The sequence below is a fragment of the Acipenser ruthenus genome, chromosome 10 (genome assembly GCF_902713425.1).
Source record: "Acipenser ruthenus chromosome 10, fAciRut3.2 maternal haplotype, whole genome shotgun sequence".
Taxonomy (NCBI): Eukaryota; Metazoa; Chordata; class Actinopteri; order Acipenseriformes; family Acipenseridae; genus Acipenser; species Acipenser ruthenus.
The window spans coordinates 41472373-41492342 of NC_081198.1; the positions used below are offsets into that span (position 1 = coordinate 41472373).

Consider the following 19970-nt stretch of genomic DNA (forward strand, 5'->3'; position numbering starts at 1 on the left):
AAACTAATTCATATTAAAATACGGGAGGCTATGTTTGTGCCCAAGTTCCAATTTGGTATTTGCGCGACTTACTGATATCGTACAGCTTTCTTAAACCGGGTTTCCATTATGTTTTTAGGTTGTCTTAAAACACAGCCTGCCTCTCCAAAAAAGCAAAATAATAATAATAATAAAAAATAGGTCGTTCCTGTGTGTGCAGCTCTGCTGATTCTGCCGACACAAATAATAATAAAACAACACGACATAAGAAAGCGCTGTGTACTGTCCTTGTATTATTTGCTAAAAAGATTTTGACTGCATATATATTAACTACAAACCTATTATACACGTACATATTCGTAAGAGATAAGGACAGCACATTTCCAGATATCTTGCTATTACAACAAAAGAGTTTGCATTTCCCCATTTTGTATTTGAAACTGCCAGTAACTAACGCTGTGGCCAATGCTCTTTTTCAAAACTGGTGCTAATGCAAACCAAATCAGGTAAAAATATGGATCAGCTAAGACTGAATAATTTGACATTAATGTTAATCGAGTGTGGTGGTGGTAAAACAGTAAAGGGACGGAACTGAATTTGCAAAGAGGGCCCCCCAAAACGATAACAGCCCCGGGCCCCTATTAAACTTAATCCGGCCCTGTCCACGCGGAGCGCCTTTACTGGATGCGCCACTCGGGAGCCCCTTATTTACCACAGTATTAAAAAAATAAATTTAAAAAAGTCTAGGGATCAACAAGTTGTAAAGGCCAGTGAGAAGAAATTAGTACTTCAAAAAGGTAAAAAGTAAGCAGAAAATGAATCAAGTCAAGTCTTCCATCATGTTACCCAAAAGTTGTTACAATACCTTGTAGTCTTGATCAGGCAACATGTTCAGTAGAAAAGTAACCATCTTTTGTGGGAACTCATATTTTATTGTCCAAAACAACAACTCTTCTAAAAAGCATTTGTGTTTCAGGACATCCATGATGGATGGATCTGCGAAGAAAAACAAAACAATTTTTTTTCTTCTATTACAGTAAATAGAAGAAACGTATTCCCTGATTTGGGGGATTTGGTACCTTTGGTACTGCTGCTTAGTTTCACCCTCTTTCTTTGTCCAACTTCTTGGCTGCCATCCTGGTCATCCTGAAATGTAAAAAGATTACAATACTGGTAGTACAGTAAGTGTATACTTCAGTAAATACAGTCATTAAGTAAACCTGTAAGCAAATTAAAACAAACAATGTGTCCCAGGAGAAAGAAATACAACAGCCAACTATTTTCTTGTCGTTATCTGTTGTCAATTATTTACGTGCATAACCGCAAAAACAGATTATTACAGTGCTGCAGAGTATAGTGCCTACCTACAATAAATCAATAATTTACATTTGCTTCCATTCAGTCTTTGCTGTATGTTTTCCTGTGTTAGACCACAGAGAGTAATGCACATCAGAAAAAAATACAATCATTTTTTGTAAAAATAAATAGTAAATTAAGTTAGTTAACAGTTTGTAACATTTCCAATTTTATTTTCCTTTCACAAGTGCAGATTTCACACTGAAGCACAAAACACAGACCAGTGTTCTGTAACTTTGAAAAAATAGACACTAGTCAAAATAACTACAGTAATCAACTGATGTTCATGAAGTGTGTTATTCATATCACAGGTGTATGTTAATTCACATGTTATTGTTTTTTTTCTTTTTCACAATTTAGCGCAGATTATTGAAATTGCCCAATTCAAACTGACCTCTATAGAAGACTCAGCAGGGTCTCCGGCTACTGCTGCTGCACCTAAAACAACAAGTTTAGGAGGTCATTTAACCATTCTGCATGGTGTCTTTAAATTGTTATCTTCAGCCTTCAGTGTTGGAATATTCTGTTCTAAAATAATGCTTTCCATCCTGATACTACACAAACAGATCTGCAGAAAATCTGGGGCAGTAGCTTGGTTAAAATCAATTTACCATGGCTTTAAAGATTTTATTATTGTTCATATTGAAAAATATAACATTAAATGTGGTCACTTTACTATGAGACCTTTATATGTTTTGCTACATGATCATCATGTAAAATACTTACATTAAGTAAAGCAATAAGGTTGTCCCAAACATGAGATGTGGGTGCTTAACTAAAAGCTTCAAAAACCATCATTACATATAAAAGTGAAGTGAAATAATAAATAAAACCTCACCCACCTAAATCACTTAGGACACCAGTGCCTGCAGCTAGCTCGATTACACCCGACGCATTCTTTTCATCCGATGACACCAATCCAGAGCTTTTAAGGGCTGAAAGGTACTTGTCATAATTTTTCTTTGCATGAACATTTTCTTCTTGTCCTTTAGAGAAAATGCATTTTTCAAACATTACTGGTCAAAAATGTTGTTATCATAAACTTCTTAGAAGCTTTTTTCTATTCAAAGAAAAACATCAGCAAAAATACAGATTCTATGTAGTTCAGACAAGCGTTCCCAGTTGTTAGGTGCTAGATCAGTAAATTGTGATCTTGTCAGGGATTTGTACTAAATTGACAATGTAAATTATAACAGCAGTATCAATCCCTTCTTTACAGTTTTTCACTCTGTAATACTGTATATTTCTAGTAATTTCAGCAATGACACAATGCCTGAAGAACAATAGAGACAGTAGTAGAACTCAGGTTTTCAAAGGCCAGGGTCTAAAAATATCATCATAAAGACATAAGATATAAAAAATGTATACAAAGTAACAAAAATGACCTTAAAAAGTGGGACATACATGAACAAAAAAAATGGCAATAGACAAGTAATTTTTTTTTATTTTTTTGTTAGTCAGATACTAAAATAGGAGCACTGCATTTCATTTTTGGCCGTCACTTGTAGACAAAATTGCCATTCTATAGATCTTATACAGATCTTATACATTGACCTTTGAGCAGACTCATATCCACTTACAGAACACTGGGTATGTGGAAAAGGAAACCTAATGAAAAGCAACTGATAGTTACCCATGGTCAAGTCTTTGTAGCTTTGCTGGTTTGTTAAGATCTTTGTAAGTACTGTTCGCATGGCTCCTCCCATCTTGGTTAATTCTTCCAAAAATGAAATCTGTGGTTCCAGCTGCTGAAGAACCTTTTGAAGATCCCTCTCTGATGCTGGACCTGATGTTATGGACATAAACATATAATATTACTTTAGCATCACTTATGCAGAGCTTAAAATCCTAAAGACTTCCAGATTTTTTTTGTACTAAAATGCTACATCTTAAAGTCTTAGATACTGTTTAATCATTTACTGTTGCAGAACTGAAGTCTCCTAATCCCTGTTTAATATTAATAATATCAAATGTTGAGAGGATCCTCATGCTGTAAACCTCAAAATGATTGGGCTCTGCTACTTTTAATAACTCAATTTACAGTATGCTTCCTTAACATACTGTAAAATCACAATGCATGATTATCAAGGATAAGAGGTCAAAGGTACCAAGGTGTAAGGCATCTGAGTAAGTAAACAGTGTTTGCAAGTACAAATTTCAAAACAGCAGAGGCGTGCATCTGAAAACATGTGCTTTTGCCAAGTTAATTCCTTACCTGGTTCACTGTATCCATCCCTCAAATATTGAATAACATATATGATGAATCGAGGAAGAACCATTTCTGACATCAACAACAGTTCTCTGGGGACTGAAGGAACATTTGTCCCAGTTTTTGATCGGTGTCGTCTACAAAACCTAAATAAAAAAATAAGAAAAGAATGCCATCAGGTTGCTTTTTTGGCTTTTCTTTGTCTAATGAAGGGAATTTGTAAAAATTTTGATAAACCAATAGAACCACAGGTAAAAAAAAGGTGATATAATATGAACACTTGGCAAAGGGAACAACAGGTCATGATCCAAAATGAGGGCATGCAGCCAGGAGCCTGTTTTACTCAAGGTGCGATGAGACCAGGAAAATCACACATTTTCTTACAACCAACAACTCAGCTGCTATTGCCATGCCCTGGTCACATGGGACCTCAGGCTGATCTCCATGGGCAGGCAGGTCTTATTACCAATGGAACAATGGGAAAGAGGAAAAAAAACACTGCAAATGGGATGGGTTAAACTGTACTCTCATGCACAGCCTAAAAAGTCAACCTGTAAGCTAACTACAGTACATGTGATCCATTTACCAAAAAAAAAAAAAAAAAAAAAAGAAATCCTTCTTGACATAATCCCAAAATGCCAGTCCACATCGGAATATGCAACAATGTTTTAAATACAATCAAGACTATTTATAGTTTGATAATACAATAGTTACTGTTGCATTGTAAAGTCTCTTCCAATACTAAAAATAAACCATTACAATTGATCATCAATTCAAAAACTTGTTAGCCTACATGATGACTCTCTACGAATTCCGATATTTAATTGACTTGATTAGAAAAAGCCAAACAAGCTAGAGTTACAATACACATCTGATCACAGTTTAAGTCAACTTTGTTGCGATAGGCTGCCTGCAGTATAGGCTACTACAGTATGCAAACCAATACTCACTCCTCTATCATTTCAATGTTTTAAAAAAAATCTATGCTTGCATTTTTTTTCTTTTGTTAAGAAAACATATTTCAACTAGAGAATGGAGGTCAACATCTGTCATAGAATTGCATCTTTAGCATGTGGTTATCTATAATATTCATATCACTCTTCCACATTCGGAACTGAAGTTGCTAAAGAAGCATAATATTACTCAGGTCAAGAAGGCAGCAGTTATTTAAATACTTTGCAGACCACACATACAGAATCGGGCACTTGAGATTTACCAGTGTCACAACTGTAGCAGTCACTAAATGAAGAGGCACCCATAAGTTCAACCAGAAAGGGATTGGGGATCTGAATTTCCAGTCAGTTGTGTTATTAGTCACCCTCACTCACATTAGGTGACAATGCACTAATTGTCACCATCACCTAATTTAAGCATTATAAGAAAGGAGATGAACTGTCGACTGCCCTACAATACACAGTGACTTTTCATAGAGCACAGTGCGCTTCAGCTCCAATTCAACAGAATTGGCAATTGACCAATGAATCAATCTTGTTTACAAACACAACCCTGCAACTGGTAGTGTTTCTGTGTGTGACCACGGATTGCCAGAGATCTGTAGGAGTTGCACACAACCAGCTGTAGCTCCCTGGCATGCGCCCATTATATACTAAATAGGAAATACCAATAGCATGTATTTCCTGTAAGGATGTTATACATCTAATCATACTGCAGTAGAATGAAATCGTCCAACTCAAAAACAAAACTATAAAATACCGTCTCTATGTCTCCTAGTAAGAATGCTTGGATTTGGCCGTGACAGGACTACATGTCATTTAAATATCACGCGTATATGTGATGGTTAAAAATAAACTGGGTTCCACGCAAGAACACTCATGTTCAACTCCCGAATATAGCCTAGTCACTCAGACTGAATGTACCCTCAACTCAGCTGTACCAACACGGTGCTGTGAAGTGGGGGTGCTGTAGTGCATTACTACTAACTAGCTGTCAACCCGATACGGGGTTGCTGTAATTACTAGTATTATGTTTATCTATTAACTTACTGTACTTACCCACTGTCACGCATGACATTGTTGTCACCACAATCACAGGCCCCACCAGCCTGACTTCTGAACATATTGAAATCATGTCCTGTGTGGTCCCCGTTGTTGAAACACTCGGCGCATAAGGACATGCATGGTGAAATGCCACAGGTCCGACATCGGTACGCCACAAAATTGGCTGTCCACACCAACCCGCACAACGTGGCGTTATCATAGGACCGAACGGTCTTGCAGAACTCCTCGAACTCTTCACCTCCGGCCAGCAGGCATTTGCACCATTCTAAGGCCTCGGTATCTCCTGCCGGCCTCTCTGGATTCAATACGCTGTCCAGCAGCTCTTGGAGCTGGTGGACCCCTGAGCTGTTGTCTGTCCGGTTAAGATCGGCCTTTAGATGGGCGGCTGTGGATTTCTTGTCCCGGCGCAGCAGCAACGCCGCCATCATGATGTACTCTGGATTGTTGTCCAGGTTTTATTTTTGTTGTCTTGTTGCTAAGTTCTCGGCCTTTCTCGCGGTATCTCACCGAGATGATGTCAATGCCTGGAGACTGTGGTGTGTTTAGCAAGGAAACAGTCAGTACAGTAGCCATTAGGTATGCATGTTGTTACCATTTAATTCTTGTGATATGTGTCACGTTTTCCTGTATATAAGCTAACATTTTCATCTAAATTAAAGAATGGCCAGACACTAATCTACTGGTCAGTTTAGTCTAGTGAAGATGCATGCTGCTCCTTGTCATGTCAGATATGAAAATGACCACTCATTTGTATTGTTAAACCGGCGTCTCCCAGATTATGAACCTAACGATGCTGTAAGAAAAATACATTGGTTTAGCAATTGCAACGCCTACGAAAATAGAAGACCTAAAATGAATTAATAGATAATGCCATTTCCACAATACAGAACAAATTAATAATGAGGAATTTAAGGACACTCACATAATGTGACAACGTGATTTTAATGTGCTGCCTTTCTTTCACAGGACAAAGGGGTGTAAATGAAACATACATCATTTTAAATGTATATTATCTCACGAGCACTGCTGTAGTTCACAGTTGCTCATTCTTCAGCAGAAATAATGTCATCTTTCATGGGCGTAACTTTTCAGTAAATGGCATAGTTAACCCTAACCCGACCCCTCAGCTTGACTTGTAATTTACATATAATGTTACTGCTGTACAGTGATAAATACACGTGGTTGCTGTACAAAAAAGTAAATAAATAACAATAAAACAATGCATTCTAACCGAATGGTACTTTGTCATGAAAAGAAAGTAAGATGGGCTGCTTAAATATTTGCAGCTGTCCCAAAGACAATGGAAAGAAGCGAAAAAGTTTTACTAAAAATCAGTTTGTTGCTGTTTATAAATAACAAATCTATTACCAAAGTTTTTTTCACCACACCTTTACTGAAAATATATGTACTTGGCCTTAACGCCTTTTTTATCTGTCAAAAGCATAACGTGTGCTTTTTAAACACATATCTAGACCAGCTCCCGTAAATGAAATTAATCGCAAAGAAAATGATTTAAAAAAAAACAAAAAAAAAACAAAAAACCTTACATGTCTTTTTTCACACACGGTGACCAAAAACAAAGTCCGGAACTGGTTTCTGCAATTCTTCGTTTGACTCGAGAATGTTTTCGTGTTGCACCCTATTGGCGTGTTGAGGGACGCGCGTCATATTTCTGCATGGGGCTTTATTTTAAGAAGTGTATTTGAACTCGATGCACTCAAAGACTTAATTGTGTATGGCAAAGGATTGAAGACAGCAAAAGCTATTATACGTGAAAATATACAACCGTGTTTCGTGAAGTTTTCAAATCGACCTCTGGTAAGATGTAATATCTTTGTAAATAAAGGGTCAAGTTGGGCATTTTCACCCCATTTTAATATTTGCCCAAAAAACTTTTCACAAACATTTTTACAACTCTACAGCACACTGCCTTAAATTGAATTGCTGTGAAACGTAAATGAACCAAGGCTAAATCATAATAACGTTGTTGGGTACCTTTTTAAAACCTGATTAGACCCCCAACTGAAAACGGAATGAAGAAAAGGCCAATCGTAAACAAGAAAAAAAAGTAACTTAGTGTTGTGAAATTAAATATGTAATCTATAGGCTGTATCCAAAGGTTCGAAGGTTTGTTCGCTAGCCATGGATTCGATCATTAAGGTTCGTCAGACGGGTTCACGCACTATGTGTTATCGTTTTTCTTCCTATTAACAGAAACTGTTTGACAGTGTGTAAATACTATAAATCACACATTACTTGTCACTCACATGCAAAATTCGATCCATTGATTTGTATAATGCATATTACGTAAACAAAAGTTGTTAATAAAGTCCGCTATCACATCGTTATACATTACGTGCCACTGGAGCAGGGACGGTACATGTAGCGGTTGTAGTGCTTCAGTAAAATATGTAATGAATATCTAGTGTACAAGACAGTGTAAGAGAAGTGCTATGGTAGAATATGTTTGAAACATACAAAATATACGATAAAACAAATCATTTTAATTTCGGAAACTGAGCCCCGTCTGTCCCTCCCTCCTCCAGCTCGTGTTATCCAGAGCCAAACCTTTAATTTCTTCATTCTCCACCTCGACAGCAAAGCGTTGTATAGCGTAAGCTATATTTAAAGAAATGTCTCGAAACCCCACTACTGTTTGGGATTTTTTTTGTGGGGTGGGGCTAGGCATTTTCTTGGAACCCCAGTTTGAGAATCACTGCAGTAGCCGCCTATAGCCAGCCTACTATTTTATCAGACTGACTTACTGATTCTGCTACGTTATTGTACTGCTGGCGATTTAAAAGTAAAAATATAATCTACTGAAAAATATATCATGACTAACTAATATATGAGAAGTTCATTAACCATAGAGGACCCTTCCCCATATCTTTTGAATCTGAATCAGATTCATATCTGTATGTGAACAATCGTATATCCAGTTGCCATGAAACTTGGTATTAACATCATGTAGTGTAAGTCATTGAGAGTATCAGATTCTAGTGCAGATTTTAAGTTATTGTGAGTATCATATTCATCGGATGTAGACATCAGTCTGTCTGTGTGTCTCACTTATTGTACATGTTTGCATATCGCTGGAGAATCACTTCTCAACATTGTGATCAAACATTTAATTGCTAATTCTTATTCTGTAACTACAATTGTATGTCATGGTCATCAACGTTTCTTTATTATGCTGATCACTCTAATTTTGAAAATACAGCCATTGCAGGTGGATATGTGTTCATGACATATTGTTGTTATTCTCTCTTTTAGGCTGGTAGCTGCTAAGAGTGTTTTAATGACATTATTTCTAACTGACCAATAACCAAATTCTGCTTCAACAATGAAAAAGATGAAATTGAAAGAGCTAGAAAGTTGCTTACAACAAGTAGATGTTTTTGAGGAACCAAAATTGCTCTTAGAACAGTATCCAACAAGACCACATATTGCAGGTAAGAACCTAATAACTTGTATTTCATTGATTAAAAAAGCATTGTAAAAAAAAGAATAATAATAATAATGGTGTCTGAAAAAAAAAAAAAGCATCAATAAATGAAGATGCGAATGTGCAATCAATGGTCATTCCAGCGTAAGTGCCCAACCAGCTGAAGTCAAGGACATGTCATTTTATTATTTCTTGTTGCAAAGCCCTTGATACAAGCTTTAGTGAAATTGTTTGTCCAGGTCATTCCCCACAAAGACAAATTAGGTCAAAGGTAATCAAAATTGGTCATTTTTACCACCGCCAGACACTTTCTTACCTTGTGGGGCAGTAGTTGGAGCTCTTTTTTAGCAAGCATGCCAGTCTTGCCCTGAAACCTCCCTAGAATTTTGTCCACTTGCACTGGAATAACCCAATAACTAAACTCATTGGATGTACCTTAATGTAACTCACTTTTCTTTTAATGCACGTGCCATATAGATTCTAACTCAAAAATAGAAGTGAAATATTGCAATACACAAATTGTAAAACAAGCGGTTTACATTAACTGTTTTTTTTGTTTTATGTTTTTTAGCCTGCATGCTTTATACAATCCACAACACATTTGATGATATTGAAAACAAACTGGTTGCAGATTTGGGATGTGGGTGTGGCGTTCTCAGTGTTGGAGCAGCAGTGCTGGGTGCTGGGTAAGTGCTGTGACTAAGGAGATCATCCAGTATATTACATTTCATAAAGGTGATGAACACACAAAGCCCACACAAGTGATGCTCGTCCAGCCAGAGCCCCAAGTACGTTGTGCACTGCACAGGTGTAAGCCAACTATTTGCATTGTTGAGGGTGAGGCCCAGCCTCGCCAGATGCTCTGTCACAATCACCGTGTGGGCCACTGCTCCCTCTCGAGACTGGAAACAAATCAACCAGTCGTCGAGGTAGTTCAATACTCTGATCCCCTGCAACCGCAAGGGGGCCAGGATAGTTTCCATGCACTTTGAGAATGTACGAGGATCCAAGGAGAGGCTGAACAGCAGAACAGCAAATTCGTAAACGCTCCCCTGAAAGGCGAAGCGGAGGTACTTCCTGTGCGCGGGATGAATGGGAACGTGGAAGTATGCGTTCTGTAAGTCCGTGGTGGTAAACCAGTCATCCGGCCGGATGGACTGGAGAATGTGATGGTGAGTCAGCATTTGAAACTTCCTGTCCTTAAAAAACTCGTTGACGAGTCTTAGGTCTAGGGCGGGGCGAAAGTCGCCATCTTTCTTGGGTACCAGGATATCTCGAATAGAACCTCTCTCCATGGGAGATGGGGTCTACGAGACGAATGGCTCGCTTGCACAGCAAGGCGGCAACTTCCTGCTGAAGTACTGAGACCTGGAGAGGGTCTGTCACCGATGTATTTGTGACCCCTCGGAAGGGAGGAGGCCCCATGCAGAATTGTAGCGCGTAACTGGAGCACACGGTGAGCACCCAGGTGTCTGAGGTGCAAACGCACCAATATTGCAGCTGGTGTGTTGTGAAGGGATGCACCCAGCTTCTCCGCACCTTCCAAGGAAGCTTCCTTCAGCACACTGGGCGCTGAGGCCGGATGATCCTAGGAGGAACGCACCTCCTTCATAAAATCCGGGAACGCTGGGAAGGGCTGAGGGCAGGGAGCCGCAGCATGAGTCCGGAACACGGACCGGTGTGGTTCATCCACTGTCGTCCAAGGGACCTGCAAAAAGGCTGCAGCGCATCCCATCAGTGCCCAAATGGAGCTTAAAAGCGGGGAGAAAATAAAAAATAATTGGCGACAACTACATTTTTTTAAAAAAAAAGGGAGTGACTTTCTGATGTAAACAAGTTGCATTAGAGATCCAAAGGAACAAGAACATTAAGCCCTTGTGCACAGGTAAGAAAAATGGATTTCACTTGAAACTAAATATATATATATATTTTACCTCGGCTTTATTTGACTGGCTACTTGCATCACGTTTCACAGACCCTATTTTACCATCCTGAAAAAAAACAAAAATTAACCTAATTTTGCTTGGCAGGTGGTGTTTTATTCACTCTAAATTATTGGCATCTCTGGGTTTATGAAACCAGCAGTTAAAGTTCACTTATTTGGTATACATTCTAATTTCAGGTGTAATCTGAATCTTAACTTTATTCAATTTGGGTTCCTGAGCAAAAAATCCAACACAGCAGTGGATTCCAGATTCTTGCCACTTCAGCTTTTTTTTTTACTTCTCACTTTCATTTGTTTTTATAAATAGAAGTTATAAGATGAGTGTGCAACCAAGATGTCTCTAAAAGATCTATCAAGCTACAAGCCTTTGCCAACAGCGATAAAAGTATTTGGATCTTTATTGAGACTTTTTTCCTTACAAAATATATATTTATTTATTTATTTAATATATATATATATATATATATATATCATTTTAGCGGGTCAGAATACTTTAAAGAGGTTTTACCAATACAGAAGTTGTATATTCTAAACAAGATGGTAATGTGTTCTTTTTTTCTCTCCCCTCCCAGGTTGTGTGTTGGATTTGACATTGATAAAGATGCATTAGAAATATTTAGCTGCAACGCTGAACAATTTGAGCTTCCAAACATAGATATGATTCAGTTCGATGTATGTTTATTACAGTCAGATGGATTCTCAAAAAGATTTGATACAGTAATAATGAATCCGCCTTTTGGAACCAAACGCAACAAAGGTAAGTATGTAAGCTTCATAAAAACTTAATTTTTAGTTATTTTCTATGTCTGATTTTACATATTAAAAATAAATAAACAAAATATTGAGGATAGCGAAGTAGTGAAGGTGCTTTATAATCAATATGGCCTAAAAGTGATTTGTATAAATTAAGGTATTATCAGATCATTAAATAAGGGGACACTTAGAATAATCTGTTGCTGAAAAATAAATGTCTGTCTTTCTGAAAAATTGGTATCTTTGACAACTAATAGAATACAGAAAATACAACATTTAAGGTACGGTGTGGTGATGTTCATTTTCCTATGTAAATCTTAATTCTGAACAGTGAAATGAACACTTTTTTTTGTAATCTTTTGGGAATGTGTTTTCTCCGTATTCTCAATTACAAATCTGGTATAGTTCCTAAAACACATCACGTCATATTGTTTCTAAATGAGTAAACTGGTATTTTTAAAGAGTTGTTGTTCCAGAAATGTTTCTGAAAAAGGACAATGTGGTAACCTTTTAATAATTGTGTAATTGATAGGTATGGACATGCAGTTTCTCAGGACAGCATTAAACATGGCAACAGGGGCGGTGTACTCGCTCCACAAAACTTCAACACGCGAAGTAAGATTTACATTCTTACTTACATGAGGGGAGGTTTTGAACGGTGAAGTTAATGTTATCCTTAACCGGTGTACATGTTTTCAGCATATACAAAAGAAAGCAGATGATTGGAAGGTGAAGATGGAAGTGATAGCAGGTGGGAAAGCTAAAATCTGCGTTTGGTTTAAATGTAAAATAACTTTATTACGAGAGTACACTACCTTCTCAATACTGAAAGACTAATGGGTTTTGTCTTTTTTTTTTTTTTTTTTTCCCCTAGAGCTGAGATATGACTTACCAGCATCGTACAAGTTCCATAAAAAGAAGTCGGTAAGGCTACATCATAGTATTTGCCATATCTCTCTACATATTAGTCTAGTCCTATGGTATTTACACACACCAAAAGATATTTCGCTTGGAAAAAAAAGTAAGCAATTGGTAAGTGTTTTATTTAGCATTTACTGTACAGTATAATGGTTCATTTAAAAAAAAAAAAAAAAAAAAAAAAAAACCCAAACACAACCCAACACTGGCTGCATGCAGAAATATTTAGTAAGGAAAGCCATTTATGCAAAACATTACATAGTTAACTGTCTGACCAAGATTCAAAACATTTTACATGTCACGATGTTTTAAAAAAACAAACAAAAAAAAAAAACCACAACACATACACACAACACAGTACAAGTTATATATTGGCATTTTAGACACATGCACATTGAAACAGGTACTAGTGCCACAAAAACAAATAAAAGTTATTTAGGAAGAACATAGCTTTTCTAGTCCTGCAGTTTAATGCAAGGCTCATTAAGTAACTCTTTATAGCATTAAATGTTTTCACACAAACAGCACTTCCTAAGTTGTACAAAAGACTTGGGCACTTTGTGCTGCACTTAACTTATCACAGGCTGTGGATTTCACAAATAGTACAGGTTAAAGACAGGTATCCATTTCTGGTCAAAGAAAACACTAAGTGCGATGGAAACCTGGAGTGCACATTCCGCAGCTGTATTATTTCTGCTCCAATACATTGCAAAGACTATTTCTCTTTGTTTCTTTCTAAAGTGTTTTAACCACTGTCTATTGTTGTAGGTTGACATTGAGGTGGACTTCATCCAATTTATGAAATAAAGCCCAGATGGAATGGATTAAAACAAATAAAACAAAATCCATATTGCGTTTCTTTGTATGGAATTACAGCTTCTCAGAGCCATTTTCTGTTTTCATTTGTTTTGAAGCTGGTTCACCAACCTCTTCAGCCTTCACATCATCTAGAGCTCGCTTCTTTGGACTTGCAGGTTCTAGGAGGGGGAAAAAAATAAATAAATAAAAAATATATATATATATATTATATATATATATATATATATATATATATATATATATATATATATAGACTTCACAGCTCTGCATCTATCCAAAAGGTGTAAAACACCAAAGTGAAGTTCAAAACAAAGCAAAGACTCAAATTCAATGTTGCCTGCATAAGCCACATCATGGACTCAATTTTCATGTTCTATCATTCTAAAAACGTATTCCAACCATTTCAAAAGGCGATTAGTGAATGAAATACACTAAATCTGGCCTGAAACAAAGGTTAAGAAAAAAAAAAAGTGTAAATTGGTGACAGTGTAAATTGAGTTTGGATAATAGTTCTCCAAAGTTCCTGTGAAATTGGACACATTTGTGATGGAGATTATGGGAATTTTTTTTTTGGTGGGGGGGAGGGGTAGGGGGTGTTTTAAAATGCTGTACAAGTGATCCAGCAATAAAATCACCTGTTTTTGGTTGTGAGACTGGCGCCTCAGCTTCCTCATCCTTTACTTTCTTCTCTGCACTTGCTGTTTCTGGGAGGGGAAGCAAGTGACACAGATTAGGTCAAATATTCAACAATTTGACAAGAATGCCTTGCCAATGCTTATTGAATGACTAAACAGGATGCAAGTAAGAATACAAAACCAAAAAAAGTTGGTGTACCTGGATCACATTCATCTTCACTTTCAAATGTAGTCTTCTTGCCTTGGTACTGCAGTTTTCCCTGATCTCTTCCACCCCTCTCCCGTCGGCCACCCCTTCCTCCAAACTTACGACCTCCTATTTATTTTAGGAAAAAAAAAAAAAAAAAAAAAAACCCACACACAATCTCAGTATTTGATGTTGGAAATGACATTAACCAGAGTTGCACTGAAACATGATCCAAGAAGAGCAACAAAAAATTACTGGATGCAAGTGTAGACTGATCTTGTGCATTTAGATCAACCCATGCTGGTGATGAATGCATTTCTGAAACGTTTCTACAAAATCTGACCAAAAAATAAATAAAACTGTCAAACTTTTGATCTTACTTAATCCCAACACTGATATTTACTTTGGAGTAAAATTGTTGGGGACAATTTTAAAATTAACATCATTAACAAGGCATTATAAAAATTACACATCCGATCTGAACTAGTAAATAGTTCAGACAGAAGCATAAACCTTTTTCTGCAAGACCAAGGCATTCAACACATTTGAAACAAACATGAGTTACATCTCTACCAATCTCATTACCTCTGCCTCTTTTTCTGTTCAATGATTGTTGCTGGTCTTCAATTATTTTCTTTAAAGTCTCTTTCTCATCATCACCCTCCAACAGCTCCCAGGTCACATCCTTCTTGTTTATTTGCAAGTTGTCTCCATGAGCTGCTTTGGCCTTATCAAGTGCTTCTTTGGCATTTGATTTAAAAAGAATGGTACCCTGCATTTGGGAGAGGGGTTAGTAAAGCATTACATTTTACTTCCACGGCATGAAAAGTAAAACCAAATAAATCCCATAGAAGTGTTGGCCAAAAATGACCGATAGCCGCTGTATGCACATTTAAATGCAACTTTCACAAAGTTCTATATAATCCCAGATGAAAATCAATAACTCAACTAATAATAATTACCAAGGATATGTGGGGAGGTAATCCTCGAAAACATACAAGACAATAAAGTAATTTGAAGGTTAAGCCAAGCTCTAGTTCTTTAAATTGTTTAGCAACAAAAATGGTTGGTCTCACCTCTTTAGCACCCCTGGTGAAGTCAATCCATTTGATCATTCCATGACCAGAAAATAATTCCTGAAGGTCTTCTCTGGAAGTCTGATCCTCAAGTTCACCAGAAAATTTCAGCAGGCAGCCAGTCTGTTCATCCAACGATTTCTATAATGGGGGGGGGGGGGGGCATACAGTATGTTCAATAACTTATTCACAAAATGAGAAACTTATGAATTGCAGGCAAACTGTTTGAGCTGTTCCAAGACTCATGTACGTACAGTACTAGTATTACAAAAAAAAAAAAAACCACATTAAAACTAAGCTAATGAATTCTTGATAAATATCTATGCCAAGATCACATTTTAATGTGAAAGGTCTATACAGTACAACCAATGGCTAGTCAAGTTTACATACCGTTGTGTATAAAACGCAAGTTTACTTTTTATATAAAGTTTTCCCCATTCAGAAATACATTCCATCTGCCACCATTATTAAAGTAAACATTTGCATATATACAAAGTAAATGAATAATGAATTGAGCTGCAATACGTCCTAGCCAATTAGTAGCCCTCTCCTGCCAAAGTACAGGGAATACTTTGCACTGCAGGAAGGATATACATTCAATAAAACACTCAAGTTCAAAATCTAGCATGGTTTTATTTTTGCAAATATTCAAGCCATTTTAGAAGTGCACACTACAGGGCGTGGGTTGTTCCGATACAACCCACTTCAAGTGGCTGAAGGCACTTGGTTACACCTTGTGCCTCACTACATGTCCGTGGCGTGGGTTGTGTCAGTACGACCAATGCCTTCTCGTGCGTTATTGCTTGCTTACAGTCTATCCCATATTCCCAGTCACCAGGGATATGCATTCCCAGCAGAACACAATTGCCATTCCCTTAATGTTAAAATACATGTATTTTGTTAAGCTGCCTTTATATAAACTTCCTGGATGGAACCCAGTATCCTCCCAACATTCAACAAGTTGAATACAACCCAATTAAAAAAGTCCAGTTCCAGGCATTCTTACCATCTCTTCATCTTCTGCCTGCTTTTGCTTCTCTTCTTTTTCACTAAAAGGAGGAATATATTGTTATATACTGGATTTTTTTTCCCCCCTTTAGTAGCTTTTTGTTGGCTCCATGTACTTTAAAAAGGATCTTTGACAAATCAGGCTTACTCTGTAAAAGTAGAAGTGTAGTGATAGCCAGTCTAATGATCGACAATAAAAGTGCGTTTAGAACACACTTACTGCTTTGCTTTAGCCTTGACTTCAGCTCTGTGATGTTTTCTGTCTTCATTTTTCTTTGTAAAGTAATCTTCTCTGAAAATGAAATTTCAAGTTAAAAGCTAGGGCATTTCAGTATTTAAAAAATAAAATAAAAAAAATAATAATAAAAACCACACAACCCAACAACCATAACCCCCACACACCATGAAATTTCAATTAGTGAGGTCAAGCTATAAATATTAAAGGACGTGAAAATGAATACTTCTTTCTTTTAAAACTCTTATACTGGGGCCACCCGCAGGCCCGACATTAGAGAGAATATCTCTGGAACCATAATAGGTACCTATGAGGCTTGCTGGAAAGTGCAGTTTTAGAGCTTTCCGTTAAATGTATAACATGTCCCTATCAGAAGTTCCAAAGAAAAAAACTACAGCAATGTGAAACTCAGGCTTGAGTCATGACATGAGTCAGATCCCCAAGTTTCATTTCTTGCCTATTACTCTGTCGCTTAAAGATGGCGTTCCGCTTTTAATGTCATTTAAAAGGGCATGCTTTGAGCTTCCCACTGATGTAAGGGATGCCCGGCTAGGTAGTTCTTACAGGAAACAATCATCCCTACATTCTATGTATATCTATGGGTTCAGTGCTGTAACAGGCATTCATTTCCCCCAAAACACAGCAAGGAAACAGTACTTGTCAATACAGGACTTGCACAGCTCCCTACTGGCTCACAGTGGACAGAAATTGTATTGCCAGCTGGCAAACTCCATTTCTGAGACTTTTTACCAATATGTATATATAGATGTGTATGTGTAATACATATATATACATACATACAATATATATATATATATATATATTTATTTTTTTATAAATAAATGTGTCAAGGTTTTCTATGCCGTAACTTTGTTATTGTTTGTCTGCTTCGTACAAAATTTGGCACTTCTGTTCAGAAGCAATACATTTTGTTGTCAGTGAAGAAACTTTGCTGGCAAGAAAAGAGAATTTTGTGGCCTTTCATTTGATGTGTGTTACATGCTTGTAATCCGTACAGAACAGGAGTTAGAAGAGATAAAATACAAATAGGCAAAAAGGCAAAATTAGGCTCTCGTTTAAGGCGTTAAATGGTACCCATTCAGGGTAATCCAGCATTGGCGTCAAACCGCATGTTCATTCAGCATTTAGAACTAGACAAGACAGCTGCTACTATTGTATTACAGACAACCAACATTAAATGTAGTGTCCATATTAAATTACCGACTCTGCCTTGTAGAATTTATTATATATCTATCCATTACAAACTCAATATTTAGTTTTGCTGAATAGAAAGTACATGTATAATATACCTACTTTAGGAGTACAATCATTTCTGTGTCTTTATATTTTAGGTCCTTTTGCGCCACAAACTTCTTAGCAGAAACATCAGTGTCAAACACAACAAAAACGGAGCCCTAAAAGAAAAAAATGGAATGGATGACCATTTAATAAAAATGAAGGGCTTTAAAAAGGACAACCAATAAGAGAAGAAAAGCATCCTTACCTTGAACTGCCGTTGCAAAGTCCTTCTCATTTGAATATTCTCAACATTTCCTTTATCATTAAACCATTCCTTCAACTCATCAAGGGTTATGTCTGTAGGAAAACCTTTCTGAAATGTAAAAAGCAGGCTGTCACATCCCACTGGCACCAGTAGTCTTATTTAGCTTTGTAGGTAGACAGGTGTTGGTGGATATTTCAAGAAGTCGCTGGTTAGGAATAACAATTGTTGATATTTATCCTATAAATGTTTTACTTTCCCCGGTTGCATTTGTAATAAATATACTTACAACATAGACTGATCTGTGTTTGATTACATCCTTGTACTGGTCATTAATTTCAGGCAGAGGCTTGCTTGGAGACCTTCTGATCTTGGTTTTATCTTCACTGATTTCTAGGAGCCCAGTTTGGGATTTGCTCAGGGCTTCCAGGATTACTTTGAAATCTGTTGTTAAACAACTTAATCTGAAATTCGTAAAACAATTTATATTTAATATTTATAAAAGTCATCTTTCACCTTAAGACCTTTCTTATGATGTCTTCAAAGCTTGTGATGGACTGTTTAGTTTGCCGCCCCCCCGCCGCCCCCAAAAAAAGGTATCGCATCTCCTTCCAGTATTGCCAAAGAAATGCAATGTGTTTCTCAAGGTGTTAATCCACTTGTATTTAAAAAAATAAAAAATAAAAATCCATACCTGTTAAATTTTATCATGGTTTCTAATGGCACCCACCCATCGTCTAGTTGGATCTGTTCTTTAAGGAATTTGTCTCGAGGTAGATTGTGGTCACCAAAGTAATACTGACAGAAAACAAAAGGGAAAACGCCTCAAACATTGCTGCAGTACTCAAAAATGCTTTCCTGAAAAGGTACATGGCATGTTTAAGCTAAGCAAAGGTATGCTCACCTCAATCTGATCACCGATTTTCTTTTCGAGAGGAGACATTTGCTGGGCACCGTTTTCTGCCATTTTCAAGTCAAATAACTTAATTGTTTGTTTTTTGTCGTCCAAAAGAAAAAAACACAAAAGTAGTTTAATTCATTGCAAACCACATAATACTGCAGATGGCGTGCATTTCACCACACAGTCGTAACACTGAAATAATTCGAATGCAAAGCTTGAAATATTTAAACCCCTCACCTCAAACTTTACATTTTAGCGCACTTTTATTAAACTACAATTATAACCATACAATATAGATGTAACATTGTATTAACAGTTACTTTTGATAAGTCTACTGGTCAAATATAAAAGTTAAAGAGTCCAGCTACTGCTTATAAAGCACACAGTACATCCCGACTTCCCCCAGAACAAGACATGAGGCCTCCACGTTTTTGTGTCGTAGTATACGTACATCAGCCGGTCATGCCGAAACTACCACCACGATTTACAAATTTTCAATAAAGAATACATATTAAAATTAACATAAACGCAATACTGTATTTACGACAAACGACTTCTAAACAGCGAAGAATCCGAATATATATATATATATATATATATATATATATTTTTTTTGGGGGGGGGGGGGGGGGTGAACTCACAGGCCATGTGAGTAACAAAATAAAATGCATTATAATATCACCAAAAAAAAAAACCCCGTCTATTAGCAATTTTATTTTCTACTAATGCAACACAGTTTTTCACCACAAGTATTTTATAAACACAAACACTAAATAGCGCCTGCCACTTTACCTGTTTAATTTGTGCGAATTATACACCCGTCACTCACTTCTGTTAGCGAGCATACATGCACGCCTGCAGCCGCTGAGCACGTTTATAAAGTATAACACATAACCCAGCAGCCACCGCGGTACGGAGAACTGTATCCGGGATAATGTAGTTCCACTTCCCATATTATCTTTATACGGTACTAGAGTTGTATAAA

The 19970-nt window shown here is 37.0% G+C and overlaps 3 protein-coding genes across 7 annotated transcripts in view; 1 reads left to right on the forward strand and 2 right to left on the reverse strand.

The window, feature by feature from the left end:
* Nucleotides 1–5990, reverse strand: part of LOC117404145 (E3 ubiquitin-protein ligase ubr3-like) — a 73593-nt gene extending 67603 nt beyond the window's left edge. For all 4 annotated transcript variants that reach the window (XM_059032272.1, XM_059032271.1, XM_059032270.1 and 1 more), the window contains exons 1-7: nt 5557–5990; nt 3551–3690; nt 2969–3121; nt 2178–2321; nt 1730–1773; nt 1059–1125; nt 845–975 (exon numbers count right to left, since the gene is read on the reverse strand). In XM_059032272.1, coding sequence (XP_058888255.1) covers nt 845–975; nt 1059–1125; nt 1730–1773; nt 2178–2321; nt 2969–3121; nt 3551–3690; nt 5557–5990 — 1113 coding nt within the window. The remainder of the gene's footprint in view (nt 1–844; nt 976–1058; nt 1126–1729; nt 1774–2177; nt 2322–2968; nt 3122–3550; nt 3691–5556) is intronic.
* Nucleotides 5991–6028: 38 nt separating this feature from the next.
* Nucleotides 6029–13528, forward strand: LOC117412881 (rRNA N6-adenosine-methyltransferase METTL5-like). 2 transcript variants are annotated; one of them, XM_034924409.2, is made up of 8 exons: nt 6029–6138; nt 8836–9014; nt 9579–9693; nt 11525–11709; nt 12238–12320; nt 12405–12456; nt 12580–12629; nt 13392–13528. In XM_034924409.2, exons 2-8 carry the CDS (start codon nt 8906–8908, stop codon nt 13428–13430), a joined length of 633 nt encoding a protein of 210 aa, XP_034780300.2. In that variant the 5' UTR covers nt 6029–6138; nt 8836–8905; the 3' UTR covers nt 13431–13528. The 2 variants fall into 2 exon arrangements, with proteins under 2 accessions (XP_034780300.2, XP_033877396.2); XM_034021505.3 differs by lacking the exon at nt 6029–6138 and adding an exon at nt 7165–7380.
* Nucleotides 12937–19910, reverse strand: LOC117412874 (lupus La protein homolog). The gene is made up of 13 exons (XM_034021493.3): nt 19778–19910; nt 18989–19066; nt 18779–18882; nt 18374–18548; nt 18088–18195; nt 17898–17998; nt 16569–16640; nt 16347–16389; nt 15341–15481; nt 14850–15036; nt 14277–14393; nt 14078–14146; nt 12937–13600 (listed from the first exon to the last, which is right to left on the reverse strand). The coding sequence occupies exons 2-13, from the start codon at nt 19049–19051 to the stop codon at nt 13494–13496; spliced, it is 1287 nt and encodes a 428-aa protein (XP_033877384.1). The 5' UTR covers nt 19052–19066; nt 19778–19910; the 3' UTR covers nt 12937–13493.
* Between the last annotated feature and the right edge of the window lie 60 nt (nt 19911–19970).

What these genes read in the sequence shown, in the direction of transcription:
- LOC117412881 (XM_034924409.2), top strand. Translation starts at nt 8,906, where the DNA reads ATGAAAAAGATGAAATTGAAAGAGCTAGAAAGTTGCTTACAACAAGTA. An exon ending in ACAAAACTTCAACACGCGAA is followed by an intron (nt 12,321 to 12,404) that starts GTAAGATTTACA and finishes ACATGTTTTCAG; the next exon opens with CATATACAAAAGAAAGCAGA. An exon ending in GAAGATGGAAGTGATAGCAG is followed by an intron (nt 12,457 to 12,579) that starts GTGGGAAAGCTA and finishes TTTTTCCCCTAG; the next exon opens with AGCTGAGATATGACTTACCA.
- LOC117412874 (XM_034021493.3), bottom strand. Translation starts at nt 19,051, where the DNA reads ATGGCAGAAAACGGTGCCCAGCAAATGTCTCCTCTCGAAAAGAAAATC. An exon ending in ACCATGATAAAATTTAACAG is followed by an intron (nt 18,549 to 18,778) that starts GTATGGATTTTT and finishes TACGAATTTCAG; the next exon opens with ATTAAGTTGTTTAACAACAG. An exon ending in AACACAGATCAGTCTATGTT is followed by an intron (nt 18,196 to 18,373) that starts GTAAGTATATTT and finishes TTTACATTTCAG; the next exon opens with AAAGGTTTTCCTACAGACAT.